Source organism: Girardinichthys multiradiatus, chromosome 18 (genome assembly GCF_021462225.1).
Source record: "Girardinichthys multiradiatus isolate DD_20200921_A chromosome 18, DD_fGirMul_XY1, whole genome shotgun sequence".
In the NCBI taxonomy this organism is placed as follows: domain Eukaryota; kingdom Metazoa; phylum Chordata; class Actinopteri; order Cyprinodontiformes; family Goodeidae; genus Girardinichthys; species Girardinichthys multiradiatus.
The window spans coordinates 51768718-51795587 of NC_061810.1; the positions used below are offsets into that span (position 1 = coordinate 51768718).

The 26870-nt window shown below is 44.2% G+C and overlaps 1 protein-coding gene across 7 annotated transcripts; it reads right to left on the reverse strand.

Moving 5' to 3' along the window:
* Positions 1 to 400: 400 nt before the first annotated feature.
* LOC124883867 (heterogeneous nuclear ribonucleoprotein L-like) lies at positions 401 to 26473 on the reverse strand. Of its 7 annotated transcripts, none has more exons than XM_047391293.1 (14): positions 26317 to 26472; positions 25554 to 25669; positions 14927 to 15164; positions 14424 to 14509; positions 14072 to 14168; positions 13603 to 13675; positions 10301 to 10333; positions 8502 to 8570; positions 6949 to 7196; positions 5684 to 5805; positions 5395 to 5596; positions 5238 to 5295; positions 4956 to 5102; positions 401 to 896 (listed from the first exon to the last, which is right to left on the reverse strand). In XM_047391293.1, the coding sequence occupies exons 1-14, from the start codon at positions 26392 to 26394 to the stop codon at positions 838 to 840; spliced, it is 1626 nt and encodes a 541-aa protein (XP_047247249.1). In that variant the 5' UTR covers positions 26395 to 26472; the 3' UTR covers positions 401 to 837. The 7 variants fall into 7 exon arrangements, with proteins under 7 accessions (XP_047247249.1, XP_047247251.1, XP_047247247.1 ...); XM_047391295.1 differs by having other exon boundaries at positions 4992 to 5102; positions 8502 to 8573; XM_047391291.1 differs by having other exon boundaries at positions 8502 to 8573.
* Positions 26474 to 26870: the final 397 nt, after the last annotated feature.

The following is a 26870-nucleotide window of genomic DNA, read 5'->3' on the forward strand; positions in this document are numbered from 1 at the left end:
CGATTAATAGGAATGTATGAACCTGACTGTTGTGAAGAACCTTGAGACGACATGTGTTGTGAATTGGTGCTATAGAAATAAACTGAATTGACTGAATTCTGCATCCCAACTTATAAATCAGATCTCCAGCTGAATATAGTGAAGATCAACAGAATGAAGTGGTGATGAAGATGAGCAGCAATAATCCTTACGAGGGGAAAGAGTTTAATGAAGGAGTGACCCCAGCATGATACTTTAAGATGAATGCAGTAGTACGACATTACAGGAAAACCTGCCGCTGGTAGCAGCCATGTTTACCATCCATGTTCAGTGTGGTTTGGGTTCAACAGAGTCCCATTTAGCACCGAGGAAACAGACATCAAGACGGAAGCTGAACCCCAGACAGAAAGAGGACACAGCCTGAAGCGGGTTTTTCTTTATTTTCTTAGAACAAATCATTTCTCCAGCTGCATAATATGTTTGAACACAGAACTAAACAATCAGCAATTAAAACTAAAAAAAACAATATAATAAAAGTCCTGCTGTCTTCAGCCATTTTACTGTTGAAGCATAAAACCAGTTCTCACAGACAAGTCATCAGGTGATGACATAATACAAAAGGACAAAAAATCAAATTAATGGTGTGGACACAAAAACCGCTGATCTGAACCACATCTTGGCCAAAAATCTTACATTTAAATGCTCGTTTTTAAATGGTGCTTTATTCCAAACAGATCAGATTGTTGAGGTCTGAGTTATTCTGGTGTCACAAACCGTCAGAGTCGGACTACATGCGAACATGTTCTTGAACGTGGACCTTAGCGGACTGATCTCCATCCTCCAGACTCAGAAATGCTCTCAGTTGGCGTGCTGGACGGTGGAAAAGCACAGCTTTAACGTGTAGGGGTAAGGACCACCTGGAACCAGAAGGAACAGAATGAGAGACACCTCCATCCAACACACCTGATAAGATCTTCAATTTGTTTAGACAGCAGAATACAGATGAAATTCAGCCACAATGCAGCTTCATCTACTGTAGATGAATCACCTGAAGAACGAATGACTCAACAAAACTAGAGAAGACCTAAAAGCAGATTCTTGGAAGACGGGCCTGGATGCCAGCTGGCTAAGTGTTCATCACTCTGTCCTGAGAATAGGTGTGGGCAGCATGGGAAGGATTATACGACCTGTGAAAGCAGAGGTCATGTAGGAGCATTGTAGTTCTGTGCTCCTGCTCAGCTTCATAAATGACCTCAGTAGGAGGGAACAAATGGCTACTGGTTTTAACAGATAGCCTGGTAGGATCTCCTTCATAGTTTTAGCAGCAAGGTAACTCATTTACAAACAGTAATTCTGACTTATTCTGATTGTTCGTTTGTCCACAAACAATCAGATTTCTCCTCATGACTGTCGTAGTAAACTACAGTTTTCCCCCTGCTCTCCGTGTCCTGGGCAAGTCCATGTCATAACTCTACCTACCTGCGTGTCAGGTAAAACATTTAATTGCCTTGCTCAGTTCTGGGTTTCCTAATCACTAAGATGTGCATGGTACCTCCAAATACACAAAGTAGCTGCATGAACCAGCTAAATCAGAGCTGAAATTTGTCCTGCTTCAATTTCATCATGCAGGCAGCATGTGGAGTAGAGGTAGAGCACCCTCCCCATATAGAGGATGAGACGTCCAGGTTTCCATTCCTGGCCTTAGGACCTTGACTGCATGTCTTCCCCTTCTGTCTCTGTCCATTTTTTGTCTGAATACAGCAAAGAAAGGTCACTGGTGCCAACATAAAAAAAGGAAAAAAGTAATCCATTACCACAGCTTTGATTTAAGGAGAATCAGGTTTGGTACCAGGTGGACAATGAACCTGACGAGAGGCGGGCAGCAGAGGGAATTTAACCTGAGCCACAGGTATAGTTTAGTAACCAGGCAGGACTCCTTCCAGCTTGGCTTCTAGATGTTAACTGGGTTTACATGACAACGGTGGAATGTAGGTTGGTGCCGTCAGAATTAATGTACTGGGTTATGATCTTTACATAACTGGTCCGTTACAGTGGAGCTGAAACAGGCTGTGGTCTGGCTGAAGAATGACCACAGCTGAAATGACTGGTTTAACAAAATAAACCAGATAGTGAAACATGTTATACTGTGAACACAAATCATCTGATTAATAGCCTAGAATGTATTTTCTGTTAATGTTGATAATTGACCACAGCTCTCCCAGTCGCTTCCACTTTGGTATTTAAACACCAACAGTTGGATCTTGAATATTTAGCAGCAAGCAAATGTCAACCATATTTATTGCATAAGTATCATACAACCACGGTACCAGGATGGAGTTAACCGAGCTCCTGAAAGCGACCCATTCATTCACAGACGTTTGATGATCCACCATCATCCCGGTTCCCAAGAAACCCACCATCCTAGGATTAAATGACTACAGGCCTGTAGCCCTGACGTCTGTGGTCATGAAATCCTTTGAGTGGCTGGTGTTGAAGCACCTGAAAGACGTCACAGGTCCCCCTGCTGGACCTCCTGCAGTTTGCTTACCGAGCAAACAGGTCAGCAGATGATGCTGTTAACTTAGGTCTACACTTCATCCTGCAACACCTCGACCATCCAGGGACGTACGCCAGGATCCTGTTTGTAGACTTCAGCTCCACCTTCAACACCATCATACCAGACATCCTCCACCAGAAGCTCACCCAGCTCAACGTCCCAGCCTCCACCTGTCAGTGGATCAACAGCTTCCTGATGGACCGACAGCAGCAGGTGAGACTGGGGAGCATCTTCTCCCGATCCAGATCAATAAGTACTGGTGCCCCCCAGGGGTGTGTTCTATCCCCACTCCTCTTCTCTCTGTACACAAATGACTGCACCTCATCGGACTCGTCCGTGAAACTCCTGAAGTTTCCAGACGACACCACTGTCATTGGACTGATCCAGGACGGTGATGAGTCTGCATACAGACAGCAGGTGGATCGGCTGGTACACTGGTGCGGTCAGAACTACCTGGAACTCAACCCACTCAAGACTGTGGAAATGGTGGTGGACTTTCGGAGAACACCACCCCCATACACCCCCCTCAACATCCTCAACAACACCGTGTCAGCTGTGGACCACTTCAGGTTCCTAGGAACCACCATCTCTGAGGACCTGAGATGGTCTTCACACATAGACACTGTTCAGAAGAAGGTCCAGCAGAGACTGTACTTCCTGAAGCAACTCAAGAAGTTCAACCTTCCACAGGAGCTGCTGGTCATCTTCTACACCTCCATCATTCAATCTGTCCTGTTTTCATCCATCTCAGTGTGGTTTGGATCATCCACAAAACAGGACAGGTCCAGACTGCAACGAATAATCAGGTCTGCAGGGAGAATAATCAGAGCTGACCTTCCCTCCATCCAGGACTTATACAGGTCAAGGGTCAGGAAAAGAGCTGCTAAAATCTCTGCAGACCCCACACACCCTGCACATAAACTGTTCAGAGTTTTACCTTCAGGTGGCGCTACAGAGCACTGTTTACTAAAACCAGCCGCCACAGAGACAGTTTCTTCCTCCAGGCTGTTTCTCTGTTGAACATTTAATAGAGAACAAAACAACAGCATACAGATGTTGCAAATGTGCCTTTTTATTATATATGTGTATATTGTATATTGTAAATATGTATATTCTTTAATGCAAAAATAAAACAAAAGAGCAAAGTGTACCGGAGTCAAATCCCTTGTTTGTATGTAAGAACTTGGCAATAAAGTTGATTCTGAAGGACCCGTCTGCTTGCTGAGGTGCTGGCTGTTATAAACCTGTGGTCCAGGAAGTAATTGATCAGAAGACCAGGAAGTCATCTGATTTCAATCATGTGAAGGTGTAACTCCCTAGTGGACGTAGAGATCAGGACAGTTTTATTACAAGCAGAAAGCAGGTGAATTAAAAAAGGTGTTTAGTCCCAGTCGGTCTCTGCATCCTACTGTCTGCTCTAAATGTTCCATATCAGAGTCCCTGAAGTTACTTCTTATTTGTAGAGACTTGTTTGTGGTTTTATGTCAGCTACACCCACAGCAACTGTTGTATCCCAGCCCATTTTCATGAGCACGGCTTGCAAAACTATTTTTGGCCATACCCGGCTCACGTGCAACTTCATTTTCTGCACAGATTGCAGCAACGCAAAACCCGAGTTTCTGCTCTATAAAGGCAGACGGCGTTTAGGTTAGAGGGTCGGGGTACAGCAGGGTTCAGGGATGAAACACGTATACAACAGAAGAGGCCTGAGGCTGGTGATACTTCCACAACAAACAGCACACATGCTGCAAACTGACAGTAAACTGATGCACCAAGTGAGGAGTGAAAGGAGGAGAACAACCTAAAAGTGTTTGTCTGACATCTCCCTGTGGAAGGAAGGTTAGCAGCTGCACCTCCAACAGAATTGGGCTCAGAGGTTCCTTCACACATTAAAACAGCCCAACAGTAACCATCAGAACAGGGTCTCTCCATAAGGACATCATTGTTCAGCTTCATCTACAGCAGAGATGTCCAACTCAAGTCCTCGAGGATCCTGGTCCTACCACCAGAATCAAACAGCCAAATGACCTCCTTAACAATCAAATTCCACAGAGTTCTGACCCATTTATTGAGGTCAGGTGTGTTGGAGCAGAGACATGAAAAGGCTCCAGGACTCTGACCCTGGAGGACTGGAGGTTGACACCTGTGGTCTACAGCAGGGGTCTCCAACTCCAGTCCCGGAAAGCGACTCTGCTGCAACTTTTAACTGCATCCCTGAATCAAACGAATGATTCGCTTTCCAGGTCTCCTCAGAAATTGAGAGGAAGCTGAGGAGGGAATGAATTCACGTGATTTAGAGATGTTGGAGCAGGGATGCATCTAAGAGCTGCAGGATGAAGCTCTCTGGGACTGGAGGTTACAGCATGCTGGCATAAACAGTGTAGAGAGGAAGTTATAGAGATGTGTGATCTAGACAAACCCTTTGTTGACCCTTTGCTCGCCTGCCCCCCCACACCTGGATTTTTCATTTGGTAGTGGTTCATCAGCGCCAGAGCTTCCATGGCATCGTTGATAGACTCCCATTCTAAGAGACCGGAAGCACTGCGGTCACTGGGAGCTGCGCCACCTGTTGGCAGGAAACAGCAGGCTCATAAACTGGGAATCATTTCCTTTGTACACGACTTAAAGATTTCATTAACCTGGAAAACACAGCAGTTAACATTAATCACACTTTTTCCTTTGTGCGTTTTTATGTTCTTACTTTTTCCCGTGAACATTTTGACGTTAATTGGACTCTTAACTCCGAGCTCCTCACAAATCTGTAAAACATTTGTGTGAAAAATGTATAACCTTGCCACACGATCCAATGCAATGAGATGTTGGTGTAAAATGCCTCCATGTTTCTGGTTTTAGCAGACCTGAGAGAAGATCTCTGGGGTGACATCTGGCTGGGCGTTGAAGAAATGCAACACGTTGCTCGGGTGCTGGATTCGGTTTTTGGCCGCCTGCTCCGGGGAGGCGAACCGGTTGTTCCGGGAGCCGTGGAAATCCTTGAAGCTGCTGGTGCCATCCTCCAGCTCGTAGCACTGACCGGGAACGATGGCTTGTTGCTTGGACACGCTGCAGGAGGAGAACCAACATTTTCAATGCAAGTCAAACACCTTAGATGAAGGCCCCGTCCAGCTTCAACATGCAGAGTGAACTCACCACACGTTGAGTTTCTGTCCAAACAGGAAGTTGTTGTTGAGGTGTGTGATGGCACGGTCCACAGCGTAGCAGTCTCCCATCTCCACCATGGCAGCTCCAGGTTTGCTCTTCATGAACTTCACCTGTGAGGGGCAGGACAGGTTTTACAGAAGAGTCCTCTAGGCAGACGGGCTTGGCTGCTAACGGCGTAGCATTGATCTGATCGGACAGCAGGTGTGGCGACAGGATATTGGAGCGAGAAGGATTAGAGCTGGCAAAGCAGAGATGCCTTCATTGTTCTAGTTTACCTTTAGCTTCATAAATGAACTCATGTAGGCTGGTTTTAACAGACAGCCTGGTAATTAAAGCTACCTCCAGTTACCGTGTTATTAAAAACTGTCTTGTTTGATCGTCTATTGAACGCATCATGTGTCGCTGCATGAGTTAAAAGAAGGCAGTCAAAGTCCAGCTGGGATAATTTAATCACCACAGAACTCCATGTATTTACTGCAGCTCTAATCTGGACTTCAGAACCGAGCATGGAAGCCTTTTTAACGCCTCACTACAAGCCAAGTCAAAGAGCAGCCGTCTCCTCCAGCACCAACTAAAGCTAAAGCAAACCCAGTCAACATTTACCTGCCTTGCATCAGGTAATTTCTGGCAGCTCAGCCAACCTGATGAGCCATATGCAGGTATAAAGCACTCTGAACTTCAAATAGTGTCTTTAAATCTGTATAAAACACATTCAGGGCTGCAGAAATAATTGTGATGAGAATATTTATAATCAGTTCACCTGGCCACCACTCCTTTAGGAGAATATAGGTTGATGCAGTCTTTAAGGTCAGACACCATTTATCTGAAGAGTGTGAATGAATTTAGGTGCTTGTCCTGCAATATATAGTAGACTGCATCTGGAGCCTGTAATCAGCATCTCACCAGGTCAGCGGCCCAGCGTTAGCAAACGTATGGAGAGAAATATGTTCAGATTGTAAGGTTCACAGTAGTTAGCATCACAACATGTAGCAAAGCTTTTCTGATCCTCAGCTAGAATGATCCCAACATGTCAAATATAAACCCTTTATTATCTGAACTTTATCTGCCTAAAATGTTTAATAAAATGATATTTAAACACTTCAACATGTTTTAAGTCAAGTTTAAAAGATCCTTGGAGTCTGCTCAGAAACTAAACGCAGCTTCAGCAGAAATAACCTTCTACAGGCGACTCAACTAAGCTGAGCGACCTCTCCAAGCATCGAGTGTTTGATTAGCTGTGTGTGACTACTGACCCGCTCTACGTTTCCATAGAGACAGAAGATATTGAAGACCCGGTCTGCATTCATCTTAGCCGTGTCAAGCCCATAAGCCATGACCACTGGAGAGTCGGCGTGGGCGCCGTACTCGCCTGGAGGCGGGGGAGGAGGCCCATAGCCCGTCCCATAGCTTCGTCCTCCACGGCCCCTCATTGGGGGGCCCATGCGGCGGCCCTCATAAGGAGGGGACCCGTAGCTCTCATCGTAGCCATGGTAACCACCTCCTACAGAAGTGACAAAGGAAACAAACGGTAACAAGTTCAGGGGCAAGAATTAATTCAGAGTTGGTAAATATGGTGACAGGAGCCCCTTTCAGCCATCATCAGGATTTGAAAGCCCTCATCTCGTTATGACATCAGCCAAATAATTTTAGTTCATGCTTTTGCGGACAAAAAGGTCCTGGTCTGGGGGCAGGACCTTTAGATTACCCTAGGATTGGTGAGGGTGGGGTTCTGTAGTGAGCAATGATGATTCTCTCAGCTGCCATGTATAATGCTGCAGTTGGTAACTTTGGTTAAAATGTATTTTTACACATTTGTTAAAACTGTCACTGTGTCCTGACATTAGAAGATAGAAACAATCAAGCTCCTCTGGCTCCTCCCAGTGGTCCTACTGCCATTTGCTGAAATTTGCTCCCTGTCAAAACCAACCAATCAGAGCTAGGAGAAATGTCTTGGTGTCAAGGCATTGCTGACACCCCTCCCCCACACGGCGCATACGGTCACTGAAGCTAAAGATGGCTGTTGTGCTGCAACTGTGCTAATGGTATGGGCAGGCCATAGTAAATGTAAAGCATATCGATGACGTTTCGTCTCTACCAGTAACCTTGCCAGAGCTGCTTATCCGCCGTCATCAGTCGCCTTGCTACTAGCCTGCACGTTCACGGCAGGACCCGGTGTGGGGGGGAGGGCTGCAGCACAGCAGAGCAAGGGGAGGGGAGGTGGTGCCTGTAAGGTGTGCTGCTACAAACATAAGCGCATTGACACTGAAGACATTCCTCCTGGCTTTAATTGGTTGGTTCTGATAGAGCGGTGTGTTTCAGCAAATGACAGTAGGACCGCTGGGAGGAGCCAGAGGAGCTTGTTTTTTTTCTTCCAGATTATCTGTCCATGACAGTTCAACATGTAAAACAATACATTTTAACAAACGTTACCAACTGTAGCTTTAAAGAAAGTGTTATTTTCTATAAACACTCTGTGGACAGAAAATGAGGTTTAGGCTCTGAAAGTTTTGCTGATGTAGACATTTCAGTCAGCGACAGAACGATGCGGTCTATGGCTCAACTGCCACAAGACCACCTGAACTCAACTTGATGTGTGCAGAAAAATATCTGGGACAAGGTAAAAATGTTCCAGCCTTTCAGAACAGTGGAAACAGTACACAACTTCCCAGGTGAAACAAAATGAGTTATTTTAATACTGGGACTTTCAGGGGAAAATGGGCTATAATGCCTTAAAACGACATGACACTTGTTAAAATAAGCCATATGCATAATTAAATAAGTGCAGTATGCAGTAGAAAAGACTCACCGTACTCTGGAGGATGATCTCCGAGCAGAGCGGGCTGTCTCTGGCGCTTGTTGGGGTTTGCATTCACATCTTCTATGAGAGCAGGAAAGCAGGAAGAGAGGTAGAGACAAACAGAAATTCTATCAATATTAATCACAGCAGGATGCCCAAGCGTAACATACGACTAACTGACAGTTTAATACCAAAAACAGTCTGAATGGACACCGTCCAGTCTACAAATTTGTCAATTGTAGCTTGAAACAGAACATTAGATTAGTAGACATGCGTTTCAAAGTTTATTCTCCAAGCAGGAAACTCCTTCCAAGCACAAACAAGATCCTTCCACCCACATTACTCTCCATACTGGCTGCAGTCACTGCCACAGTGAAACTGCTGCAGTGACTGCACTGAGGGGAGAGAAATAGGGAGGGAGGCATGAAACGCAACATACTGCAGGGACATCATTAACAGTCTTCGGGGAATGGCCCTGAAATTGGATTCCTTCAAACCAGAACCATACAGACTGCTACTGTTATTTTAATCTGAAGTGGAAAAGCAGAAAACTTGAAGGATGAGGTGGATGCAGATGATCTGAGGCTACATTTAGACCTGGCATCAACATCCACATCTCCCAGGGCTCTGTTCAGTTCATCATCTGAACATGGAGAGGATACACTGGAGACCTACCAAGACATGGAGGTCCACCTAACCTGACAGGCTGGTAAAGGAGAGCATTAATCAGAGAAGCAGCTAAGAAACTGGTAACTCTGGAGGAGCTGTAGAAATCCAAAGTTCAGATGAAAAAGATCCGTCAATGAGACATCTATTAGTTGTGCGCTCTAGAAATCTGGCTTTGTGGCTGGAACCAAGCCCATTCTGAACAAAAGCCAGAAGGTCCAGTTTGTCACAAACAGGTGAAAGAAGGTGATCTGGTCAAATGGGACCAGTATTGAACTTTCTAGAATATATAAATATATGTGCCTTGTGTGGACGGCGAGCAACCCTGAACACACGGTGAAACATGGTGGGGGCAGCATCATGCTGAGGGATGTTTTTCCTTGGCAGGAACAGAGAAGCTGGTCAGAGGCAACAGGAAGACTGAAGCAGCTAAACAGGACAATCCAGGAAGAAAACCTGTTAGAAGCTGCAGAAGACCTGAGACTGAGCTTCACCTTCCCATCTTTCTCTCATTATGCCACTGAGGAACTTCTTTATGTCTGTTTTATTTCTTCTGTTTTCATCAGTGTCTTGTTGCTGAAATGTGTTATATAAATTAACTTCCCCTGTCTTCCAGCAGGTCAACCACCCTAAACATCTCGATATGCTAAGCTTGACCTTGAGGCTCTGCTATAAGTTTGCTTTTGTTAGAGCAGTTTTCAGTGAGAAAATGTTGAAAAGAGCCGTCGTTAACAGTTGTTAAAACAACCTAATAGCTTAAATTATAATATTACACATTATCTAATATTTTTATTGACATTCAAGTAACAACTGTAATGCTTGTATGAAGTTGCATCAGGTCAGTGGGTCCTGCAGTATGGTCGAGGGTGATTCTTGTTTAGATGACAAACTAAAGCAGATTAAAAAGAAATAAAAATATGCCCCAGGATGGACCCTCGGGGGGCCCCCTTTCCTGAAGGACGGACCCTCGGGGGGCCTCCCCTTCCCTGAAGGACGGACCCTCAGGCTCCAACAGGGTGGATGTTAGTGCCAGGTCTGAACAGGAGCCCAACAGGTGAACGGGGGGAGGGTATCAAACAAACAGTCACTCTGGGTCACAAATGGCTAAATTTCAAGTAAAAGGTTTATACGCTCACACACACCTGCACTGCTCCCATTGCCATCTGCATCACCATCTGTACAGGTACAACAATCAAAGAATTACAGTTGAAGCCATGTTATTCACCGTTACATGTTCACAGGGCAAAGAACAGACAACACCCCAGTAAAATGTCAGGGGAGAGCTGTAGAACTACCCACGACCTCAGATCACATGTAATGAAAACTACAGTGGATGGATCGGCACATCCCAAGGTGAGGTAATCTGAACACCAGCAGCCATTGTGGCTGCTGGATCAACAGCTCTTCCCATGGGGGGAAGCTTTGATTGAGATGAGTTCATCTGTGCACTAAACAGAAACAAGGAAACTGGGGAACCACAGAGGAGCATCAGCATGAAAACGTTTGGTGCGTTCACTTGTCATTTAAAAATCAGGCTTCAACACAGCCACAGAAAGCACAGGATTAAACGTGTGTTGCTGAGCTTTGTGAGGGGCGTCATGTGGTGCTGTGCAGTTACTTTCCGAGGAGGGTCTCGGATTACTTACTGCATGTTTAACAACAGGCATTTGCTGTAGCAGATCCCTCACTCTCCATTCACTTCATTTCATCCATACTCTCATCCTTCTCCTGTCTGGAGGAGGGAACGCCTCTTCACCTCCGGTCCGATTCTTGGTTATATCAAGTAGGAATGCTCATTGCTGGGTTGCTTGGGATTTTCATCCTTTGTGTGCCATTTTAGAGGAAAATCCTGCTTTAGCGTCCGCTGGTAGGCTGTGACGCTGCCACAGAGCACAGTTCAGTTGGGAAGAAGGTGGCGCCTCTTGGCCGCAAATTGCCAAACCTGCATTACATGGAAGGCATTACACAGGTTCTAGATAGAAAGGACTTCAGGGAAAAAAACGAGTAAAACTACATCTAAACAAGGACAATTTACAGAAAAAAAATAGAGGGAGAACAAGAAAAGGTGCAGAAAGAGCAGAAAAAAAGAATCCATGTGGGGAATGTAAGGGATATGGGCAGAAATGGGCCTGACTGGGCTCTGAGTGTGCTGGGTGGTGGTGTCAGCAGTGCCATGTCTTCATCAGTTGGCTTGTGTCGACTCCAATGTGAATGCATACAGCTGGATTGGATGGTGTTGGTTGGATTGGTCGGTGCAGTCGGTGTGATGATGAAATGTGTCAACAAGCACAGATGCTGCAGAAGCTGCATGCAGAGTTGAGGGCTTGTAATGGGTCTGTATCAGTATGCATCATCAGTTGTAGTGAGGGATGTTTGGCATCTTTTTGGATGGGGTTGTGAATCCTCTGGTGCAAGTCTCCATTCAGTGGGACGCTGTAGATGCAAGATGTGGCCTGCTGCAGTGTGTCAGGCTCTCGTAGAAGGCGGCGGATGAGGGGGGAGGGACCAAGTGTAGCTCAGTGCCTAAAACTCCCCACACTCTTCCGAGCGTCTTCATGGCTCACAGGTGAAGAATAGGTGGCATATCAGTCCTACTTCGTCATGTTGCGTGGATGGTGTCTCTCCTTGTATCTTGGATCGTTTGGCCCTCTGTATGGGAGTGGTTGTGTCCTTACTGGAGATGGTGGCTGCTGAGTGGTGGTGTCAGTCTGTCCCTGTGCATGTTCTCTGCAGACCAGACTATAGATACTGATGCTGGTCCATGCCTCTGTTCTCATATTTTAACCTCCACCAAACAAAGCCAGTTTCAAATTTTAACAAAAATTGCATTTACATTTTAAAAGGCAGGTCCAACAATTTAATAGTAAAACAATTTTCACTGTATGCGACAGTGGAAAAGACCAGAATCAGTCTTAAGTCAGACACTTGATACCAGCGGTTTACATTAAATATGCTAGAAGATCATTGCTGTGCAGTGAAGGAAGCAGGAACACCAGCTACAAGCAGATAGAAAACGCTCCTGCAAGAGGCTTGCATCGTCATGGCTGAACGATATAAAACAGTCAAGCGTCTGTCAAACAAAATCCCTTCTGTCCTCACCTACCAGGCAGCTTATTTTAACATAAGCCTGTAGAGTGTGACAGATTAGCACATTCAAAGCACGCTTACTGAACTGGAAACATAACTCTTTATTAAAACCCGATTCCAAATTTAAGCCCTTTGACCAACAGCTGAATAGCAGCAGTAGTTGACCCGACACATTTCGGATGTTTACTGTGGATCATTTTGGCTCGCTTGATCCAAATGGCAGAGAATAAAAAATATTTAAAATCAGACCAGGAAACATTTTTTTTTTAACTGAAGTTTCTAACTGCTGCACCAATTTCTCCAGATACGGTTTAAGACGGTTACTCCTTGGGGCTGGGCTGCATGAGAAGCCAGAGCTGTCCCCACTCCTCAGGAAGCTGTCGGACCACATTCGATGACTGGATTACCAGAGCAGCATGAAGCCAGATGAAGATACCAGGCCTACAATATGCTGTTGGCAGAGACTCTGAGCGGCAGCTCCTCCTGCAGCAGGTCGCCAGCTGCCTGGGGAGGCCGGCTACAGGGCCTTCGAGCATTTTTGAACACGCCGGTTAAAAAAAACCACTCAATTTTTAAACTCATTTGTAAAGTTTCCAGGCTCTGATGATCAAAGCCTGAAGATATTTATCAATTATGGGATGGAAAATGTTAAACCATTAAACTGAAGAAACTGTATATTTACATGGAAACCTATGGTGGTACCCATCAAAACCTGAAATTAGTACCATATTCTACAAGATCTAACCTGCTGAATGGACTAAGAAGCAAGTTTTTAGAAAAACTGCTCCAGCAACTCTGATCTGCCACAAATGATTTCTACTTGCTTAAAACTTCAACGTTCAAAATCATGTAAACTTTACTCCTGTTTACCATCTACATTCCTGCTGAGCAAAAATGTATTTCCCACCAGTAAGAGGTAAACCACAGGGCAACGTTTCCTGAACCAACACTCGTAAACATGTCATCAGATCCCCAAACTAGAATAACTGCATGCCTGCAGCATAAAGATGCTAGCCCCCAGAAAGAGTCCAGACAACAGTCCCTTCGGGTCTAACGGAAACCAATGAAGATTCATCCACTAGCTTCAGGTTTTCTTTCCGGCTGCAGGGTGTTCCTGCACACCCCAGCACACACGGTCACCTTTACGTCCATTATGCTTACAGAAAGAGTGTTTTTACTCTGCCAGACATGTCCCTCGAGTGTGTGACTCCTGGTCAGTGTTAAACACAGATAATTAACAAGGTTGCTATGAAGACTAACGGTATGGCCAGTAAAGACTAGGGTTGTCTCCATCTCCCAGTGATATGCTTGTTGGAAGCCCTGCCTGGTGAGCTCTCAGATGTTTTGGAGGTTTTACCTGGTCCTCCCAGATTGGGGTTTGTGTAGTCCCAGGTGTCTTGGTCATTCTTGAACACATTCAGGCGGGTGGGCTGTGGAAACAGGAGTTTTTATATAAAATAAGACATCGGGTTGCAGAAAACAGGACATCCTGGTTTCAAATGGTCTTTTCTAAGCGGCTTCATGTAAGCTTTGACGCTGTGTTTATTAGTAGCTTATTAAGGCTGTTAACTTCTACTATCGACATGTAGAAACAGATGCTGAGCACATCATCTGCTCAACTGAAAACAATGCAACTGTTCCTGTTCCCACTAAGAATAAACGGAGCTCCTCTCCATGGCAACGGTTTCTGTTTAGAATACTCAATGGTTCAATTTTAAGGCAAAAGTGGAAAATAAATATTTATTAACATTGCATCTACATTATGTTCACGTCAGTAAAAGCCAACTACAACCATACTGGGAAGACCAGAGTCACCAGAGTCGTACCTTTGCATACTCGATCTTCAGAGTGCAGCAGCCAGAGTAAATGTCTGCTCCGTTGAGGGACGCCTTGGCCCGCTGTGCACTCTGCACAGAGTCAAATGTGATGAGAGTTAAGGAAGCAACGTGAAGTTCTGATTTCATTCTTCTGGTGGAAAAACCAGGTTGGCCCAGAGCTCGCACCAAATGCAAGGGTTTCTTTCTGTTGTGGCGAGCAAGACGTGAAACCCTGGCACTGCTCAAATACCAGTTGGTCCACTTTTACCTCAATTGCTTTACACTTTATACAGATCAATTCATGTGAAATTGAGCACAAACAATACAATCTCACATAGAGACTGTAAAACAGAAAGGATATTCAACCATGGCCTGGACGCCGTTCTTCCTGAAGATGACAATTCTCTGGACGGGTCCACAGTTGTTGCAGATGGTGAAGAGGACGTCCTGGAGAACCACAGCAAGGAGGAGAGTGAGAAGAAAAAAATAAAACCTGGCAGTAAATCAGACAATCTCTGAACACTGACGCATGACCAGATCCTCTTCAGATAAGTTAATTGTTCCGAGAAATGTTAATTTCCTTGTGTTCTAGACAGGTTTTACCACCATGTTCTGTCACATTCTGATAAACATCAACACAGAGACATCCTGTTCTTGATGTGACCGAGTCGCTTCGTGTGGAAACCAGTTAACCAGTTTAATCACTATAATTAGTGGTACTATTGATCAAGATTACATTTTAAGCTCATATCACCCACTGGGCTGAAACCCAGGTGATGTAAACTGGGTTCACTGGTTTCAAGGCCACACCAGCTGATGTTTTTCCCACATCTGAGAAACTCTGCAGTTGAACGTGGTTCTTACCGTGGTGATGGGGTAGATGGGGTTCATGATGGTGAAGAGTAGAACGTTGTTCACGCTCCTCGAGTCGTCCGAGTCTCCCGGTCTAGAAATCTTCTTGCTGGTAGAATAGTTGATGAAGGCTGGGTGTCCAGCGATGTAAACCTGGTTGTCTGCAGCGTAGGTGACGGCTGTAGATGATCCATTCATGTCCTCATACTCCACCAGAGCCTGGCGCTTGTTTGGCATTACAACCACATAACTGAAAGAAACAGAGTTTGCTTGTCTAATCTTTTAAAGCCTCTGTGTTCTGCAGATAAACCTAGAAGACCCGTTGTAACGGACTATAAGTGCATCAAAATCTCACTTTAAAGTGCTTTGATAAACAAGTCAGACACCGTGGTGAAAAGGTGCCTGACAATCATCTAAGCGATTATCATCTATCTTTATTGGACACTGTCCAGCAGTGGTGAGTTCAGGAGCAACCAAAGCTAATCGGTTCATGAAGCGATGACAGCTGAGGTTTATCCGAGGTCCAATCAGTTTCTCTGCATCATTAACAGCCCAGTAGAAAAGCTACATGAAAGGATGTGCAAAAGCATTAAAGCATTCACTGATATTGTTCTAAGATTGATTTAATCTAACTTTCAGTGTACAAACATATTCCACGCTGCCATTTTTCAATGAAAGATTAGGCAAAAATTCAAAAGCAGTGAGAAAATAAATAAATAAATAAGTACACCCATGCTGTTACTTAGATTTAATGAAAGAAAAGCATCAAGCAGGTGCTTCTAAATCAAAAAGTCTGGCTAGCTGCTCATCATCAGGCATTTCCACTGCAGGGACCAAAAATATCCCAGACATCTGAACAGGGTAAAAATCTATCCCCAGTGGGAGGGTTGTGCTACCTACCAGCTGCCTCAGACTTGTAATGATTCAGGTGGAAAAAACAACCCTAGTTTCCCCTCTGCTTTGAGTAAACACTGACACTGCATCAGCAAAAACTCATTAAAGTTGTAGAAAGGGGCTTCCAGATTAGACCACCATCAAAATGGCCGCATAGCAAAAGCGCTCCTGGCCAGACCGGAGTAATTAGAGAAATTTCCCCTATAGAACCTAAGTAAATATACTAATATAACTTAAAAAAAAGGGGGAAAAGATCACTACTATCTCGAGAAATAAACGCCGACTGAAGTCAGATGAGTGAGAGAGAAGAGCAGCAGCAACAATTAGCAGCTAACGGGTTGAAGCTAACAATCCAAGAGGAGCAGCGTCTAAAAATGACCGACACCGAACTGATCTTGCGAGAAATAAAAGGGTTTCGCCAAGAAAATAAAGAACAATTGGAGACGATAAAAGATGAAATTGCGAAGGTAAACACCAGGATGGAGGAGATGGAGGGACGTATTGAGAAGGCAGAAGGAAGGATCCAAAATACAGAGGAGGTCATAACAGCTATGCTAAAGCTACATGCCAAGATAGAAGACAAACTGATGGATATAGAGAGTCGATCCAGACGTGAGAACATAAGGATATATGGGGTACCGGAGGGATCCAAGAAGGAATTGACAATGATTTCATTTGTCGACAACCTACTCTGTCAAGGTCTTGAGTTAAATGAGGACACCCCTGAACTCCACATTGAAAGAGCTCAACGGTCATCGGGGCCGCAACCGCCAGCCGACACGCCACCACGCTCCATCATAATTAAGTTCTTAAGCTTCAGACCCAAAGAGAGGATACTCCGTAAAGCCTGGCAGTGGAAAGGGTTCACCTGGCAAGAAAATCACAAACCTGGATCATGATTATCCGCCCTTCATACTCAAAAGACGAAGGGAATATACAGAAATCCGCAAAGTACTGAGGGAAAATAATATCCACATCCAGTCCCTCTTCCCCGCGAAGCTGCACGTTAGATACGAGGACGGAACCAAAACCTACGATACGGTAGAAGAGGCGTCAGAAGACATGCTGAGACAAGGTTTCACTGTGCCAACAATTAAACCTCCAGAGACGCTCATGGAGCAAGTGCAACAGCTGTCCTGGACGAGAGTGGACCGACGAGCGAGGAAGGGCGAATTTAAAGCCGGCCGGGGTTCCAGCTACAAGGAGAAACTACGAGCCTTGAGGAGAACATCTACGCCCCCTCCGGGACCTAGCGGATCTTCCCCAGACCGAAGACGGCAGGAGGAATTGTGAAATATCTTCAAATATGTAACTAGTGGTTGAAACAAAATATAGAATAATTCAGCTCGTTCTGGACTGTTTTTTTTTTTCCTTTGGAGTTGGGTTACTTCTCTGGTTTTTCCCTTTTCTCCGACATGCGACTGTTGCAGGTTAGGGCCTCTCCCTCTGGACCGAGGAGGGGGACTTTTTCCTTCGAGGCCCTTGTGGGGACTCAACAGGGTCAGGTTAATAGACCCCTAACCCAGGAAGTTACATGGACAAACTGTGTTCAGTTTTATGTGCATTATGTTAATTGTTTGTTCCCCGCCGGTTCTCGCTGGGAGGGAGAAATGCACCAAGTATCTGAGTGAGACAGGAGGGGGGAAATCACATAGATGCAAAACGGATCTTTAAAAATAGCATCATTTAATATCAATGGAGTACTCAATCCAGTTAAGAGGGAAAGAATCTTATCCAAATTAAAAGAAAGATAAGAGTTCAAGTAGCTTTTTTGCAGAAAATGCACCTCAACGACACAGAACATGCCAAATTAAATAAACAAGGATTTAAACATGTTTTACTTCTCATCACATGGATCTGGGAGGCGGAGAGGAGTGGCGACCCTCATATCCAAGGCGGTAAATTATGAGCATGTTTCAGAATATAACGACAATGAAGGCAGATTTGTTATGCTTACAGGCAAATAGAAAGATAACTCTCCTTAACGTGTATATTCCTCCTGGAAGTCACTGTTCCTTTTATAAACATATAGTCCGTATAATGACAAGAAAAAGTCAGGGGATTTTGGTATGTGGTGGAGATTTTAATGTCAGATTAAATCCAAAAATTGACCACATGGGAAACCCGACGCAAAAAACATTAGCAGACAATAAAATACCTGGATGAAGGAGGTGGGGGTCGTGGACGTTCGGAGAGAAAGAAACCTGAAGAGTCGAGATTACTCACACGGTCTACTCCCGCATAGATTACGTCTTTATGTTTAAGGGAGATCTTTTTAGGGTAGACAGCTGTGAAATAGGACCTAATACTCTTTCAGATCATCTGTCTGAATAATAAGAGGAGATCCACTCTGTGGAGACTGAACTCTAACATTCTGAATAAACCGGCCATTAGAGAGAAACTAAACCGGGAAATTAATTTAGATTTGGAAAATAACGATAATGAAAAAGTGACTCCTCCTATAATCTGGGATGCATTAAAAGCAGTGATTAGGGGTAAAATTTGATCCATAACCTCATATGAGAAGAGAATCAGAGAAAAAAATCTCCAGGAATTAGAAGAGGATTTGAAACAACAAAAACTACAAACAAATTACAGCAATGTCTCCCAAAGATGGCAACACCAAACATAAGATTATAAAACTAAAAAAAGAAATAAACACTCAGGAAATCCCAAAAAAAACTTATTTTTATAAAACAGCAATACTATGAGGTAGGTGGGAAATCCCTGAAACTTTGATCATATAGATTAAGAAAACGACAAGCCTGCAGAACTATACATAAAATAAGAAACAATGTAACAGCAGGGTGTAATCTTTTATTCTCTTCATCCTTCTTTCTCTCCTCCACCCTTTCCTCCTTTCCCCCCCATCTCTCTCTTTTTTCCTTTTCATTTCAGTTTCCGTGTCCGTAACAATTGAAAAGAAGTTTATAATAAAGTTTCTTTTATAAATATCAAGCAGAGCTTTAAAGCATTAGCTGTGATGCTCTGCTTGTGAAAGTAAATCTGTTGGGTAATTTCTTGGCACTCAGACAACATTTCTGAGCGATACTCTGCCGGACAGGACACGGTAAAAAAAAAAAAAAAAAAAAAAAGAAACAATGTAACAAAAGGAAATAGAAACTAATCCGGAGAAAATCAAAAACTGCTTTCAGAAATATTATAAAACACTATATTCCCAACCACAGTCAACCAGCGACAACCAGGTTGATGCCTTTCTGGAAAAGATCTTCCAAAGATCACTGATGAACAGAATAAGAAAATATCCAAAATTACAAAAGAGGAAATTCAATCAGCAATCAAAAGAACGAAAAAGAGAAAGTCTCCAGGGACAGATGGATTCACTACAGAATGGTACAAAATTATCCAAGACCAGCTAATTCCAGCATTAGAGAAAAACGTTCAATTGGGTTCTAGAAAATAAAATGATTTTCCGCTCATGGCGAGAGGCGGTGATTTCAGTCATACCGAAGGGAAAGATAGTTTAGAAAGTGGGAGCTATCATCCCGTAAGTCTTCTAAACAATGATTATAAACTTTTTACCTCCATATTATCTAAAAGAATAGAAGTCATATTACCAGCTTTAATGCATAAAGACCAGACAAAGACAGACCCAAGACAACATTAGAAAAACATTACACATTATGAGAGAAGTCACTCAGCAAAAAGTAGAGGCACTGATATTAAGTTTGGATGCAGAGAAAGCATTTTTAAAGTCTTTTTTATATAAAGTGCTTTCAAAATTTGGATTTCATGCAATGATAATTGACACATTTAAATCGTTATATACTAAACGAACGGCTAGAATTAAAATTAATGGAGATTTGACCAACTCATTCGCTTTGGAGAGAGGAACAAGACAAGGTGCTGTGTGTCGCCGCTCCTCTTCGCCTCGTTTATTGAGCCCATGAGTCAAATGATCAGGCAGTTGATCCATAAAAGTTATGAACAGGACCGGTGACAAAGGGCAGCCCTGCCGGAGTCCAACATGCACCGGGAACAAGTCCGACTTAGTGCCGGCAATGCGGACCAAACTTCTGCTCCGCTTGTACAGGGAACCATCCGGATGGCCCCTAATAAAGGGCCCCCGACTCCATACTCCTGGAGCACCCCCCACAGGGCATCACAAGGGACACAGTCGAATGCCTTCTCCAGGTCCACAAAACATGTGGACCGGTTGGGCAAACTCCCATGAACCCTCGAGCACCCTGTAGAGGGTATAGAGCTGGTCCAGTGTTCCACGGCCGGGACAAAAACCACACTGCTCCTCCTGAAGCCGAGGTTCAACTATCAGCCGAACTCTCCTCTCCAATACCCTGGCGTAGGCCTTACCAGGGAGGCTGAGGAGAGTGATCCCCCTGTAGTTGGAACACACCCTCCGGTCACCCTTCTTATGTAGGGGGACCACCACCCCAGTCTGCCAGTCCAGAGGCACTGTCCCCGACCGCCACGCAATGTTGAAGAGGCAGGCCAACCATGACAGCCCAACAACATCCAAAGACTTGAGGTACTCAGGGCGGATCTCATCCACCCCCGAAGCCTTGCCACCGCGGAGCTTTTTAACCACCTCAGTGACTTCAGCCTGGGTGATGAAAGAGTCCAACCCCGAGTCCCCAGCCTCTGTTTCCACCAGGGAATGCGTGATGGCAGGATTGAGGAGATCCTCGAAGTACTCCTTCCACCGCCCGATAATGTCCTCAGTCAAGGTCAGCAGCTCCCCACCCCCACTGTAAACATTGTTGGCGAAGCACTGCTTCCCCTCCTGAGGCGCCGGACGGTTTGCCAGAATCGCTTCGAGGCCAACCGGTAGTCCTTCTCCATGGCCTCACCGAACTCCTCCCAGGCCAGAATTTTTGCCTCTGCCACAGCCCGGGCCGCAGCACGCTTGACCTCACGGTACCCGTCAGCCGCCTCAGGAGTCCCACAAGCCAACCACAGCCGATAGGACTCCTTCTTCAGCTTGACAGCGTCCCTTACTGCCGGTGTTCACCACCTGGTTCTGGGATTGCCGCCACGACAGGCACCGCAGACCTTATGGCCACAGCTACGGGCAGCAGCATCGACAATAGATGCTGAGAACATGGTCCACTCGGACTCTATGTCTCCAACATCCCCCATAATGAGTAAATCTCATTAACTGCTTTTTAATGCCATTAACAACATTCGATGACAATTTGCATTTATTTATGCAACACCTTGCAAAGAAAGCTCTTTTCTTTAAAGTGCCTTGAGATGACTCAACTGGAAAATGTGAAACCTGAAACCCAGCGGGTGCAAAAACAAGAGCTCCATAGAACGTTACAGAACCTGGTTCCTCTACCCCTTCCTCTGAACAAACAATTCTCTGCATTTTAACCCTTTTATTAACGGTACTTTAAAAAGTCTGTGTTTGATTCTGATGCTAAGCTATCAGCTTCTTTTGTTAGCTTTAACCGCTAACACCTAAGAACACGTGCTAGCATACTAAGATCATTTACCCAAAAAGGTTGTTAGTTTTCAATCCAGTAAATAATATTTCCCTAAACCTTATTTTACTAAACTTGATAACTAAGTAAACACCATTAAGCTCATTTCTCCAGAAAGATTTGGCTCTTTTCCAAAATATTTCCTTAATAATATTTCTTTTAATATTATTTCAATAAATAAAGGCAGCTAATGAGACCCCGTTGAGAATTAGTCATCCAGAAGGTTGGTTTTATTCAGCAGATCATTCTTTAAAACATTATTTTATTAAAATAATATTTTATCTGATCTTACATTGTGAATGGTTGTCTAAACGTTTGCTGATTATTGTCTAAGTTGGTTCCAAGACTAATTTAACTTCATTTCCAGATTCTTCAAGATAATCCTTGGTTCTCAAACATAAACATTGCATGGTAATGTTGCATCACTCTTTTGGTCATAATTATCAATCATCAATGATAATCACAACACTGGGAAAGGTTATAAGGCCGTTTACTATGAAGTTATATCGGAGATGGTCAAGTTAATTAAATTAAATGTATTTTCTAAATATCAGAAAACAGGATTTATTGAAGATTTACTTCCTAAATAAAAACAGGTCAATGCGTGGTCCTTTTTTCAATGTTTTTTTGTGGCACTGGGTCGCCCGGGCCAGGAGTCAAACCCGCAACACGATAAGATCTTGTAGTCATTTCTGCTTCCACAGCTCAGGAGGCATTTAGATATTGTAGCCCGTTTGGCAGGATGCTGGGACTGCGTCTACTGGCGGGAGAGTGTGTTCACCTGTGCACCTGCATGTGCCGCATGTTGGGGCGGAGCTCCGCAGCGAGTCATACAGAGAACACAACACTGTAGAGACAGAAATGATGTATGCCTCTTTTTCACACATGGTTCCAGCACCGCACGGCTCCAAGCCACTCGCTCTACTCCACAAGAAAGCTGTTGTGTTTCTATTGATTCGCTGATGGCTAGAGTCATGGCTTGAAGCCCTGCTCTCTACCAGCTGCCATGATCCGTGCCACTATTAACCTTTATTGTCTTACGGTTTGGTGCGAGTTGACCAAACAACAGTTAAGCTTCAAGAACAAACGAGCGAGATTAAGACTCACCGTAGCGCACCATGTCCTACAGGGATGGGTACCTTTCACATCTGAACCGATACCTGGTACCTGTGAATCAATACTGGCATTCAACGGTACCAGTTTCAGATACTTTTGTGTGTGTTTATGAAGTGATAAATGTTAATTTGTTTAATAATCAAATCTCAAAAATGTTCAATTTACATTTTTTTCTCAATATATAAAGTGAATAAATCAAAACAACATCCAGCTGTTTGTATTGTAACATCTCAGTTGTTTCAAACATTTCTTCAACATTAAAACCCTTAACTGACTACAGTTTAATGCACAAATTAAAACCTAACCATGTTGCTGCAGACGAGTCGCTAATGAATACGGACGTGCTAACGGCGTCGAATGCAGAGTTGTAGCCGTAGATCTGAGGCTGATGAAAACTGCATTCTTCAGCCTTAAGAAAAATCTTGAACTTAACCAGGTGCTTCCTGAGATCAGAAGTATTCCCACCGCTGTCCTTACACTTCATGTCACAAATATACAGTATAATCTGCACCGCATGTTAAAACAAGAGGAGCCAGACTTCTGAGAGCTTTCTATCAGCCATGGTTTGTTGACGGTTCCAGCGGCTACTAACATTACTTTCTTGTGCGTGCAGTGCTGCATTTATGTCTGGATAATTACCCACTCTTGCACTCCTTGGCACTGCTGATTATACAGGTCCTTCTCAAAATATTAGCATATTGTGATAAAGTTCATTATTTTCCATAATGTCATGATGAAAATTTAACATTCATATATTTTAGATTCATTGCACACTAACTGAAATATTTCAGGTCTTTTATTGTCTTAATACGGATGATTTTGGCATACAGCTCATGAAAACCCAAAATTCCTATCTCACAAAATTAGCATATCATTAAAAGGGTCTCTAAACGAGCTATGAACCTAATCATCTGAATCAACGAGTTAACTCTAAACACCTGCAAAAGATTCCTGAGGCCTTTAAAACTCCCAGCCTGGTTCATCACTCAAAACCCCAATCATGGGTAAGACTGCCGACCTGACTGCTGTCCAGAAGGCCACTATTGACACCCTCAAGCAAGAGGGTAAGACACAGAAAGACATTTCTGAACAAATAGGCTTGTTCCCAGAGTGCTGTATCAAGGCACCTCAGTGGGAAGTCTGTGGGAAGGAAAAAGTGTGGCAGAAAACGCTGCACAACGAGAAGAGGTGACCGGACCCTGAGGATGATTGTGGAGAAGGGCCGATTCCAGACCTTGGGGGACCAGCGGAAGCAGTGGACTGAGTCTGGAGTAGAAACATCCAGAGCCACCGTGCACAGGCGTGTGCAGGAAATGGGCTACAGGTGCCGCATTCCCCAGGTCAAGCCAGCATGTCATTTGGAAATCAAGATGCCAGAGTCTGGAGGAAGACTGGGGAGAAGGAAATGCCAAAATGCCAGAAGTCCAGTGTCAAGTACCCACAGTCAGTGATGGTCTGGGGTGCCGTGTCAGCTGCTGGTGTTGGTCCACTGTGTTTTATCAAGGGCAGGGTCAATGCAGCTAGCTATCAGGAGATTTTGGAGCACTTCATGCTTCCATCTGCTGAAAAGCTTTATGGAGATGAAGATTTCATTTTTCAGCATGACCTGGCACCTGCTCACAGTGCCAAAACCACTGGTAAATGGTTTACTGACCATGGTATCACTGTGCTCAATTGGCCTGCCAACTCTCCTGACCTGAACCCCATAGAGAATCTGTGGGATATTGTGAAGAGAACGTTGAGAGACTCAAGACCCAACACTCTGGATGAGCTAAAGGCCGCTATCGAAGCATCCTGGGCCTCCATAAGACCTCAGCAGTGCCACAGGCTGATTGCCTCCATGCCACGCCGCATTGAAGCAGTCCTTTCTGCCAAAGGATTCCTGACCAAGTATTGAGTGCATAACTGTACATGATTATTTGAAAGTTGATGTTTTTTGTATTAAAAACACTTTTCTTTTATTGGTCGGATGAAATATGCTAATTTTGTGAGATAGGAATTGTGGGTTTTCATGAGCTGTATGCCAAAATCATCCGTATTAAGACAATAAAAGACCTGAAATATTTCAGTTAGTGTGCAATGAATCTAAAATATATGAATGTTAAATTTTCATCATTACATTATGGAAAATAATGAACTTTATCACAATATGCTAATATTTTGAGAAGGACCTGTATGTGGATCGGTACCGACGATATTCAATCGGTACCTATAAAAAGCACTGAATTCAGTGCCCATCCCTAATGTCCTCCAATGGTAATTTCAAACCACCACCACAGTTTCAGTTTGACCCGCTCCACACAATGTGGTTCTTCATATTTTTATAATTGCGTTTGAATTTTAGCTAAATTCTGTTACCCTGACATAATCTGTTCCTGTTCTTCTGTGACCACTGTGTGCTCAACAGTCTATCCACTAACCCAACCCTCGCAGGACTTGTACCCTATCCTAATGTGCTTAGCGCCCCCTTGGTGCAGTACTGGCCCAGCAGTGTAGGGTAAAACCTGGGGCTGGTCGTTCTCTCTACCTCCACGAACACGTTCTCATCCCCGCTTACATACGGCTGACCACGCTCACAGCCAATCAGTGAACAGCAGTCTGTTCACGTCACATTTTGGCCCTGCTCAGCCCCGATGAGACCTGTCCATGACCAGGTACCAAGCAGGCCAGTACCAGGCTAGAAAAGCAAGGACTGTAAAGGGTTGCAAAGCAGGCTGAGTGAAGTGGAGCCAGCTAAAGGGAAGATCATGGAAAAGGGACAATAGTGTTTTTATAATAACCAACAAGATCATTCTGTTTGTTTCATATAAGGACAATATAAAGCCATGTTTATGTAGCAAATGTAACCTTAAATGACTTCTGTTCTACATTACTTAGAAAATAAATTTGATAAAACTATTAATGCCACTGTCTGTAGGTGGAGGGGGTCTTTGAAGGGGCAGGGCACCCCTCCAGGGGAACACTGAAGTTAAATAAATTCATAACCTCATAAGGACTTAATGAGAACAACATCCTGAACATTGAAGAGTAACTTTTAACTATATGTGCAACTATCAGCAGTTAGAGGGAGTGAGAAGTATAAGTGAGTTTTACTAGACATGCTTGTTCATGTAGTCTTTTTAACTCTGACTATCGGTGCACAGGGAGCCCCTGGGGGCCTTTACCTGATGGCTCCAAATTCCTGTAAGGCCTCGACAAGGTCAGCCTCGGTGACTCCGTCCATCAGCCCCCGGACGTGTACCACCACTGAAGGAAGCGTCTTGTGTGGGTCTTCGTATCCCTACGGAGGAAGAAAACAAGTCATCACGAAATCCGAGTAAGTCACCGGCTGGACTTATTGCCAAAAAGAGATAACGGAGTTTTCTGATATGGGTCTGGGCTGCTCTAGAGAGGAACCAGGCAGCTGGGGTTGGGTTTCAATGGTCGCTGGGGGAAGGGGAACCAGCTGCTGCTGCTGCTGTGGTCCTCGGTTTATATGCTGCAGTACAATCCGGGTCAAAGTATGAGAATACTGCAGCATAAAACAAAGGTAAGTGGTCTATTAGCCGAAGTAAACCATGCTAGCGTTACCGGTACTAGAACAAAGCCGGAGCTCCGATGAGGCCCGGCGGGAGAACCGTCCTGTCTGGGTCCTCTTCAAAGCGAACCGCTCAAGCACACGTTGGATTAAATGTGGCGTTAACTGTGTCATATGAGCTACCATTTCACCCAAAACTAAGCTAATCCTTTTAAAACCATTAATTTGGCGAACAACGGTTTCACGTCTGGTTGATCTAATTATCTGAAAACGCGTCGCGGTCGCTTTCAAACGCGCTTATGAATTAATTAAAAGTGCAAGACAAAAAACAAACGAAACCAGCAGAATTGGATCCAATTGTTCTGAAAGTAAAAAGAAGCTTCGACGAAGACGTCCGTTAGCGGGCTCACCGTGGCCATTCCGTCGGTTTTCTGTCGTTTTGTTGCCCTGCCGTCTTCGCTGTAGTAACGGCTCGTTGCAGTAGCCATGTTGTCCCGGTTAAAAAGAATGCTGAACTGAAATGGACGGAAAATTCATGAAAAACGAGGCATGCGTCACCACGCCCATTATACTGACAAGACGCACTCTGATAGGCTCAAGTAGCTGTCGATCTGAAATAATAGCCAATAGGAGACGAAATGGCGCGTAGGTTGTAGTTTGTGCTCCCAAAAGCTTGAATCCAGCAATATGTTACAGTATTTTCAGGCTTTCTGTTCTGTTTAGGCAAAGCAAGTATATTTATATAGTACTATTTAAACACAAGGTAATTCATGGTGGTTTAAAAATAAACAGAGCTAAAAACTTAAATTAAAAACAAAAATACACAGAAATAATATATATACAGGTCCTTCTCAAAATATTAGCATATTGTGATAAAGTTCATTATTTTCCATAATGTCATGATGAAAATTTAACATTCATATATTTTAGATTCATTGCACACTAACTGAAATATTTCAGGTCT

Coding starts and splice junctions, on each gene's coding strand:
- LOC124883867 (XM_047391291.1), bottom strand. CDS start 26,394: ATGGCTACTGCAACGAGCCGTTACTACAGCGAAGACGGCAGGGCAACA. Junction 14,169..14,423: donor GGCGTCCAGGCCATGGTTGA/ATATCCTTTCTG, acceptor AACTCTCATCAC/ATTTGACTCTGTGCAGAGTG. Junction 7,197..8,501: donor AGATCATCCTCCAGAGTACG/GTGAGTCTTTTC, acceptor TCACTTCTGTAG/GAGGTGGTTACCATGGCTAC.